The sequence below is a fragment of the Ceratosolen solmsi genome, unplaced genomic scaffold (assembly GCF_000503995.2).
Source record: "Ceratosolen solmsi marchali unplaced genomic scaffold, CerSol_1.0 scaffold29, whole genome shotgun sequence".
NCBI classification, from domain to species: Eukaryota; Metazoa; Arthropoda; class Insecta; order Hymenoptera; family Agaonidae; genus Ceratosolen; species Ceratosolen solmsi.
The window spans coordinates 5,947,948-5,957,596 of record NW_011948417.1 but is presented as its reverse complement, the minus strand read 5'-3'; the positions used below and the strand labels follow the sequence as shown (position 1 = coordinate 5,957,596).

Here is a 9,649-nt window from a genome sequence, read left to right as displayed (position 1 = left end):
ATATATTTATGTCTTAGAAAAAATTCTATGCATTAAAACGAGCAGACTAAATTTGTAATAAAGAAAATAACTTAGTGTCCGCGCGGTTACTTGATTACTATTAATGTAGTTTTACATTAAGTACATTAAACGTTAAAAATAGATTTATTTATTTATTTATTTATTTATTTATTTATATATCTCTATATATGCAGGATAAATAAAAAAAAAATTATATTTCGTATCTGAATATATTTATGTGCGCATATATAAGATAGTTGTGCGTAAGTCCACTTAATATTGACAAAGAAATGTATTTATCGAGACGCGTACATTAATGATTTGGTTCGTGGAGTGTATCAGACACTCCAAAAAATGAGAAATTAAAAATAATATAATACTGTTGTCACTATGATATTTGTATATACAATATTTGTTAAGTACTTTCAATTCTAATGTGATTTAATAAAATATTTACCCGATGTAAAAGGAAGTTTTTAATTAATTTAATTCATTATTCATTAAAATTATAAATTAATTAATAAAACTATAATAGATATTTATAATTGTTAAGAAATTGAGTAATATAATGAATAAAATAAATTATAAAAAATTCATGAAAAATACTTTATGCATTTACTTAAAAAATAGTACCTAAAATCTTTTATAAAAATATAAAATTACAGTATAAGAAAAAAAGTTTCTTAATAATATTCAAATAGCAAAATTATTAAATGAGTCTGATTAATTATTGATAATTGTATTAATGATTTGTAGTATCATCTGTAGATTTGTTGATAAATTGATTACAATTATTTTTAATTAAAATTAACATCACTTTTCATAATTATCAATTTATAATCTACAAGCATATTATAGTAATTCACGTGATTACAAAACTTTAAGTATAAATATCATTAAATTTATGTATAAATTAAAGTTAAATTAATTTCTAAACAGTACCTTATTGAAATGTTACATAATAAGTGATTGTATTTTATGCGAGTATTTTAAGACGTTTTAAAATGAAATCATCTCAATGTAAAATTTACTGTAAAGTCTTAACTATTTTCTAGAATATCTTAATTTAATCGACTCTCATGTAACACTTAGTACTTAATGATTAATAGATATTGGACGATTCAGTTACTTCAAAATACGAAATAAATAAATTATTTATTTATTTGGGCAATGCAAAGATTATTAACATTTTTAATGTTTCGCTATTATAAGAGTAATTAATTTTTTAAATTATTAATTCAAATATTTTATTTAATGTACCGTAAATTGATTAAATCGCACAATCAATTATTACCAAGTATTTGACCAAATTCATAAATTCTTTTTATAAACATTCTAAGAATTTTGTGCAATTATTTGTTATCATTTTAAAATAAGTTGATTAAACGAATTTCTTTTTCAAAATTTCATTTGAATTAATTATTTAAAATGGTGCAAATAGCATTTTATATAATATTCCCTTTTTATCTCATGTAACATTCATGAAGAAACGTAGACGTTAAAAATTTTTACTATCATTAAAATAAAATTTGTTTTTATTAATCTTAGAAAAATATAACATTTTTTAACGCTGGTTAAAATTAATTATTTCGACACCATTTAGAATCTCTAATTTTTCGCAGAATTTTTAATAATATTTACCTCAGTCATTAAAAATTAACTTAACAATTACAGAAAGTATATGTTTTTCTTTTAATTAGTTAAAATGTATAATGGATCCTTATAAAAATTATCTTAAATTAAATATATATAATAAATCTCAATAAATTTTTAATACAAAATATGAAATAATTTAAAGTTTAGTAATATAAAAGCCATATAATAAAATTAATTTCTAAAAAAAATTTATAACGAATAAATGGAATGACAGCTCTAGATGCAAATATATGGATAAATAAATACTTTTGCAAGCTATAGAATTTGACAGAATATAATTCTCTATTTTGATGATTCGCTTCCCAATACCTGACAAATTTTTGTTGCGGGATTCTGAAGATCCTTACAAAGTACCTTCGCTCAGCAATTCGTCGTTCAGAAGATTGAAGTCTCTCATTTAATCAAGCGACCTCGATCTATCTAGTTTGGGTTTACTTTCAAAATTAGAATTTGTACTACTTTGTTCAGCATTTAAAAGTGCGAAAGAGCGTTGCTGTTGTTGATTATACTGGTGACGATAGCCGTGTCGTTGATCGGTAGAGTCGACATCGGGGTTGATCGCAAATATCACATTGCTGGATGGATTAAATTGAGAGTCTATGCGCGTTGACTCGTCTGGATGTTGTCGACTCGTCGATGGAGACTCGTAGTCGACAGAGCTGAGCCTTCGGTTTGCTCGAAACGCTTCATGGTACTTAATTTGTTGCCCTCGTCTCTTGGTTATTTTAAGGGAACCACCTTGAATATTCCGCGGCTCTGGACGTTTAGACGATCTCTGTGACGAAGATGGACATCTTTCAAAACCAAATGTTGAAGAAGTCGTGGCAACTGGCTCGGATGTCAATTCAGACACTGAAGAATTTGGCGCATTAAATTGCTTATATTCCCCTCGCGAAATTCCATGAACACTAAAAATTTTTTTTAAGCTACATTACAATTCAATAGTAAAAATTAATTTATTTTATTTCTTATTATATTTTATTTCTCTGCATATTTAGTATTTTTTTTACGTATTTTATAAAGTAACTCTTATAAAGAATTAAACTACTTTATGTTATTTTTAAAGTCGCATTAAGAAGAAATATCCCCAATGCAATATTATATTATATTTATGGCTCTCTAAGAAAATACATCCTTCCATACATATTTTAGACGAAGATTATATTTTTTTAATATTACATTACGTATGGTAAATATTAATGTATACGTAGAAAGACTGACTTGGTTGTTTTACTTATAGGTATGGGATAGTTTATTATCTTTTTATATCTACGAACCAAATTATTAAATCTGAAATGTAGAATAACAATATATAGCTGTACTGAGTAATTAAAATGAATAGAATAAGTATTATCTTACGAACAAAAGAGAGTAAAAAATAACAAGATGTTACACAATTATTTATAATAGTATTGAAAAATTATCTCAATTAATATTATTATCTTTATCACATTATTATTTTTATAAAAAAGAAGAATCATATTTTGTAGAATTTGCCATATTCACGTACGCATAATGAAAGATTATTCTGTACAAAGAATAATTCAAATAATTTATATAAAAACTATTAAACATTATTTATAAGTAAGTGTTATATTTATATTTTGTTGAGTTTTTGAACTATTACAAAAAATCTAACCTCAAGTGCTTTTACGTACAATATGTATAATATTGTATATTTGTATAATATTATATTATAAATTTGATATTACTATAATATTATATATTATAATTTTCTTATTTAACAATGTTTTCGAATTTGTCAATTATTAATTAAAAACCAATTAAAAATTTCGTTTTATTACATATTATCAAGCTTTTTTAATAATTTATATTTCAATCGCTTTTATGATTTCGTTGATTTACCCAATTCCAGTAAAGTTTCCAGTAGAGGTGTGACACTGTAATGAGCGATCTAAAACGCAAGAATTATTCAAACAATCCATCCTTGCAATTAAAAATCCACCATCATCCGGACTATTAGCTAAATTGGTATTTACACTGGTACTTCCCTCCCTCTCACAGTCAGTTGGGGATTGAGCAGCATTTGCGCCACTAGATCTTTCATAAACAAATCCTCGAGTGAAATGTGAAGCTTCATTTCCTTGCCCAGATCCATATTGAGATGCAAGTCTAACATATTCAGTAGTATCAAAGCTCTCCAGTCTTTGAGGTCCATAATGAGGTACTTCTAATCCTGTAGGCAATCTACTCGGCACATTATAAAAGCACTGTGCAGCAAACCCCGACGTATCACTAGACGTTGGCAATGATGATCGATGATTCTGATTCGATTGCAACAGCTCTGGTGACGAGGGAGTCGAAAACTTGTTCCGTGTCTGTGCAATTACAGTTTCGTAACTTGGTGGAGGTCCATATAACTGATAATATGGGCAGTTAGTATCATTCAGTACGACACTTGTATTTTGATAGTGGGTAGTTGAACTTGTAGCTGAAGCTCCGTTATAAACTGTTGAATTTGCATTCCTGTGAGGTCCTAAAATAATACAATAAATAAGAGTTATAACTATGTAAGAGAATAAATATTCAAAAATATTGTACTTTTTCAATATTCTGTAATAGAGAAACTTATCGCTTGTAAAAAATGAAGATAACACTTTTTATTTGATTAAAAATAAGTTATCGTTATAATTTTGAAGTGTATACTTAATTTAGTATATTTTTCCACCGATTAATTTAAAATATTTATAATCCGTTAGAAATCTAATTGAAAATCATGGTTTTCAATTAACGAGTTATCACTTTACTTTATAAAGTTAAGAAACATTTTTTTAATTATCAAGATATTTGTAACATGTATGGCTAATTCAATATGAATATAAACAATTGATTTACTGTAATTTATAATATAATTTGCGAAAAAGCCAAAAATGAATAAATATGATTATTAAAACATGTCATATATTATATATATTTATAAATTACTTTTCATTAAATAAATTAAAATGAAGTTTACTTATTAAAATGGTTTACTATAAACTCTTTTAATTACGAATACCCAAATAGAAAGATTATTATTGCCATAAACATGAATTTTAGCATTATTGAATGATGATGCATACAAACAAATAAAATTTACTACTGATTAAATAAAGCCATCTACGCGACTAATTTGTTATAGAACAGTTTTTTATTACAGACCTTTCCACATTCTGTGTAAAAGAACGGTATTCCTTGCCGTATTGTATGTAATTCGAGCTTGCTGTGCTTGACACGTTGGACCTCGAAGAGAATTTTGTGTTCTTGAATTAGAAGGTCTTGTGGGTATGGAAGATGCTGCTGCTCTATATCTTCCTTGCAGCCAATATCGATACCACCAACCACCACCAGAGCATACCAAAAACATAATTATTACTAATAACCTGGAATTATAATTATAAATTTAAACCAATTTAAAAATTCATTGCAAACTATGTTTATTTTAAATATTATACTATTACCAATAATACCACAGATGGTAAATTTGAAACCCTGGTGATACGCAACAGCCAAAGTTGCAACAATATTCGGTCCTTGGACACCTGTGAAAAAAATATAAAATTTGTATTTTATTTAAAAGGTTTTTAAACATGATAAGGTGACTTACATATAGTACTTTGGTTCTCCATGTATTTCAAAGGCACAATATTTTGCTTCTGCCTAAAATATAATTTCATTAATGCTATTAAGATGTATTTTAGTAATTTTACATCAATCTATACATGATATATGATAGTGTAATAACGACAAAGTATTTGCCTGATTTAATTACAAATCTACGAGTTAGATCAATTTAATATATTAATAAGATATAACTAACTTACATATATTATACGTATTCACTCATTTTTTACAATTCATTAAAATACAATTTAAATGTAATTAAAAAAATTTGTTGATACTGAAGTAATGTATATAAATTGTTTAAAGTAATTTAAATATAAAAGATAATAATGTAATGGAAATAAAAACATATTTGATATAAGATTTATTTCTATATTTGCATTAGTAATATTTGTATTAGTATTTATCGAGAATAAGAATTTCAACATAAGAAAATACATAATCTAAACATCAATTGAGGATATATTAACACATACGTAAACTAAATACTGGGAAATTCCAGCAACCACTGCAAATTTCCACTTAGTGCTTCGCGACATACTTTTCAAAGACGTAAATTTATTCCTTAATAACTTAATGGATCACAGACGGTGCGTAATTAACACTATATTTTGGCATGACAGCCATTTCCTTCTTAAACTGTCATATCCACCTACTAGTATGAACGACAATTATTGATTTTCAAATTTCGGAGCTCCATATGACGTCAGAAGCAGGTGAGCCACTACAAATTTATAATTGAAATATTACTCGCTGGGCAAATCGTATTATATATATTTGAAATGAAAGACGGATAATGTATTTTAAAATTTATGTACATAATGTTGATTTAAAAATAATTGCAAAAACATTTTTATTTAAATTGAATAACAAATGAATAAGCAAATGCCTTATTTTATAAAAAGTAAATTATTTTTATTATATCTTATTACAATATTTACATGACATATTTATTTTTGAGAAAAGTAAACGTCAAAAGTATTAAAAGTAGTACATTATTTTTTTACATATATTTCTATAACATTTCATTATAACTACAAATTTATTTATATAGCTATTATTAAAATGTTTACCTACAATTTATAAAACTTTTATAAATTTTTGTATTCAGCACAATCATTCTTAATATGAACATTATTTTGAAAAATATAATGGTATCTTATTTAATAAATCACAGAAATTTCATTATAAGCATTATATAATGATTTAATTTGTGCATATACAGCAATTATAGTGAGAAAACTGTAATTATTCAATTATGATGCTCTCAATTAATAACAGTCATTAAAAGATCATTCTTTTCAATACATTTAAATGATTCGATACGTTTAATAATAATATTCTATCAACTAAACAATGATCATGCAGCAAAGGGAATTTTATCTCCTGATTGACTGGTAAACATTCGACATAATTGGTTTTTATACTTGAATAAACCACCACACGAAAGTACAATCATTAATCCAGCTAATATCCAAGCCCTGTATTGAAATGAAAATTTAATAATTACAAATAAAGTATTACTTATTATTATTTGTATAAAAATATATACAAATATGTATAGTTACATTATATATAAAGTTTCATTCGAATGAAATGTTAATGGTTTAGGACAGCATTTATGAGGTGCACAGCACTCTTCATCCGGCATACATGAACCCCAAATACAATAATGAGCTGATATCTGAAGTAAACAAAGAAAATTTTATATTACACAAGTGTATTGAAAATGTAACAATTGTAAAAAAACTGATACTTTATAACCTATCACATTCAAACATTTTTTGCAATAGTGGATATTATGTATTTCAAAAAATTATTTTTAATAATATTACATACCAATTTTGTTTCATATATCAAATATAAAATTATAAAAATAATTCTTCTTGTAGGATCAGCCATTGTCACATAAAAAGAACATCAATAATAAATGTCAACTACAATAAAAATACTTTGCTCCTTACGTATTCCACGTTTCAGTTCCAAAAAGTAGAAATTAGAAATATGACCTTGAGACACATTGGAAATGGGAATATTAGACAAAGAATTTATGGACTTTGTAAGATTCTAAGTGCACAGTTAAAATGTGCAATACTTTTATAACTTTTGTTTTTCAGAACGTTCTTTACTTTTTTACTTATTTTTATTGAAAATAAACAAATATATTTCCAAAATATGTAATAAGCTTGTGACGATTTATAATGAGAACTTTGTGCGTATATTTGAATTAGTATGTAAGCATGTTTTCACAAACAACAAATGAAACAAAAGCTTAACCAGAATAAAACGACATTTCAAATATTTTGATACTAAGCTGCAATAAATACTTCATTTAGAAAATCAATCAATCACAATCAATAAAAAATAATCTACAATTTTCGAAGCTTAGATGTTCCGAATACCAAGATGGACAAGGAACAAAACGAGAATTTGCGCCTTATTCTTGCAATTTATTCCATTTACGCCTGTAAAAACTTATTATTATGAATAAGTAAATGATAAACAAATATTTATATTATAAAGACTATTTTACTATGACAGATTCATATACGAGATAAATTTTCGTACATAGAAAATCGGCATTGAAAAATGATGTGCACTGATGAGACTTCATAAATTAATTAATAATTTCCATTGAATTATAAATTATGGAAAAATATTGTATTTCATAAATATTTTATAAGAATTAACATAGCATTTGAATGATACTTATGTATTCTAAAATTTTATGCATTCAATTTTATTTTAAATAGTTAAATTTTTGCCAAGTGTTATTTCTGAAATAACTAATAATTAGTTGTTTATAAAAGTTTATAATATTTTACAGCGTCCTTTAATATATAAGATATTTCTGTAATTTAAATCAATATTAATTATTGGCGTTTTCTATTATTAAAATGGATTGATCTTTTGCTTCGTACTACACACTCCAAATTACAATAAAATGTTACTATGATTTCTAGAGATGTTTCGTTACTATGGGAATACTACCAACATAAAATTCTCCATATACATTCGTAATGAATACTATACAGTTAATCTGCGTCCGGTGAATTAATCTTCTGGATCACATGTGTATATAAAGTGCCTTTTATTACTTAAAAATTGCTGTTAAAATAATAATTGAAAAAATGATGCTAACCCAGAATACTAAACAAAAAATTGGTATCGTAATTAATATTTCTAAGAGTGTATTTCAATGGGGATTTATACCCGCTGTGCTATATTTAGGTTAGTTTACAGAATGTTAAATAATCATTAATTGGAATAATAATTGATATTTTTGACAATTAATAATTTTTACATAATTTCAGGATTTCGTAAAGGTGCAGATCCTGGTATGCCAGAACTCACATTTATGAAGTAAGTTTCTTTTAAAATAATAGGAATTTTTTATTATAATACTTTAATTTTCAAACTTATTGTTTATTATTATTAATGCAATATATTTAAAAATTTCAGCTTACTTTGGCAGTAGATTTCATCATCTATAATACAGCTCACTAATTAAGAGATCTTACCAAATTTATAATTTGTTATATTTTAAGAACAGACTTTTTTTATAATACATTAAGATAGTCACAAAATGAATATAATATAATGAATAAATATTGTTTTATTATAATATTAAATTTGTTATCCTTGTAACATCTATTTAAAATATATAAAATATAAGTTGATATAAATTACAAATTTCCAAACTTATAAGGGAAATATATTTACTACTTTATATTGTCATAAATCATGTGATTTATTTGTATAATTATTAGTATTCTATAAATAATAAAAGGTAGCTTATGTAATAAAATTGATCAACAAATGTAAGTATAATAATCAGTATGATTTATATGATACATCATGAAAGTAGTACAATATATAGTTTATATATATATATTTCGCGTTGACTTCTCTGTGCATTAAGAAAAAACTCAATTTATAATATACTGCTGTAGGAAATTTAGCTATTTATGAATTTTATAAATATTAATTACAATAAAAAATAAATTAATGAAGGAAATTTTATAGCTAAATATATTAGCATTATAATTTTAGTAAAAAATATTTTTAATACGAAATATTAATTTATTATTAGAATTTTGTATTGCTATATTTCTCGACATCTGTCCCATCTCGGATGTAACTGTTTTAGCATTCCAAGAATAACTATGTACGATTAACGGAAAAAAATATAAACATTTTGTATAGATGAATGAAAAAAATGCAATGAGGTGATAAGAGATAATTCACGGGGCTTCGATTATAATTTCGATTATAATCTCACCAGACTACGTACGATTGATAGGCCTTGCTAACGCTATCTAGTTAATGTTGGAAACACATTGTGTAATCTTGCAAAATTACAAGAAAT

General features: G+C 25.0%; 2 protein-coding genes across 2 annotated transcripts; one reads left to right on the top strand and one right to left on the bottom strand.

The window, feature by feature from the left end:
- Nucleotides 1-1,986: 1,986 nt before the first annotated feature.
- LOC105360006 (uncharacterized) lies at nucleotides 1,987-5,819 on the bottom strand. The gene is made up of 6 exons (XM_011496776.1): nucleotides 5,757-5,819; nucleotides 5,264-5,316; nucleotides 5,118-5,198; nucleotides 4,819-5,039; nucleotides 3,523-4,153; nucleotides 1,987-2,564 (listed from the first exon to the last, which is right to left on the bottom strand). The coding sequence occupies exons 1-6, from the start codon at nucleotides 5,817-5,819 to the stop codon at nucleotides 2,054-2,056; spliced, it is 1,560 nt and encodes a 519-aa protein (XP_011495078.1). The 3' UTR covers nucleotides 1,987-2,053.
- A 1,916-nt stretch (nucleotides 5,820-7,735) lies between these two features.
- Tom7 (translocase of outer membrane 7) lies at nucleotides 7,736-8,859 on the top strand. Its single transcript, XM_011496380.1, has 4 exons — nucleotides 7,736-7,771; nucleotides 8,244-8,511; nucleotides 8,595-8,643; nucleotides 8,743-8,859. Exons 2-4 carry the CDS (start codon nucleotides 8,412-8,414, stop codon nucleotides 8,756-8,758), a joined length of 165 nt encoding a protein of 54 aa, XP_011494682.1. The 5' UTR covers nucleotides 7,736-7,771; nucleotides 8,244-8,411; the 3' UTR covers nucleotides 8,759-8,859.
- Nucleotides 8,860-9,649: the final 790 nt, after the last annotated feature.

What these genes read in the sequence shown, in the direction of transcription:
- LOC105360006 (XM_011496776.1), bottom strand. Translation starts at nt 5,819, where the DNA reads ATGTCGCGAAGCACTAAGTGGAAATTTGCAGTGGTTGCTGGAATTTCC. An exon ending in GGAGAACCAAAGTACTATAT is followed by an intron (nt 5,199 to 5,263) that starts GTAAGTCACCTT and finishes TTTTTTTCACAG; the next exon opens with GTGTCCAAGGACCGAATATT. An exon ending in TACCATCTGTGGTATTATTG is followed by an intron (nt 5,040 to 5,117) that starts GTAATAGTATAA and finishes TTATAATTCCAG; the next exon opens with GTTATTAGTAATAATTATGT.
- Tom7 (XM_011496380.1), top strand. Translation starts at nt 8,412, where the DNA reads ATGATGCTAACCCAGAATACTAAACAAAAAATTGGTATCGTAATTAAT. An exon ending in ACCCGCTGTGCTATATTTAG is followed by an intron (nt 8,512 to 8,594) that starts GTTAGTTTACAG and finishes ACATAATTTCAG; the next exon opens with GATTTCGTAAAGGTGCAGAT.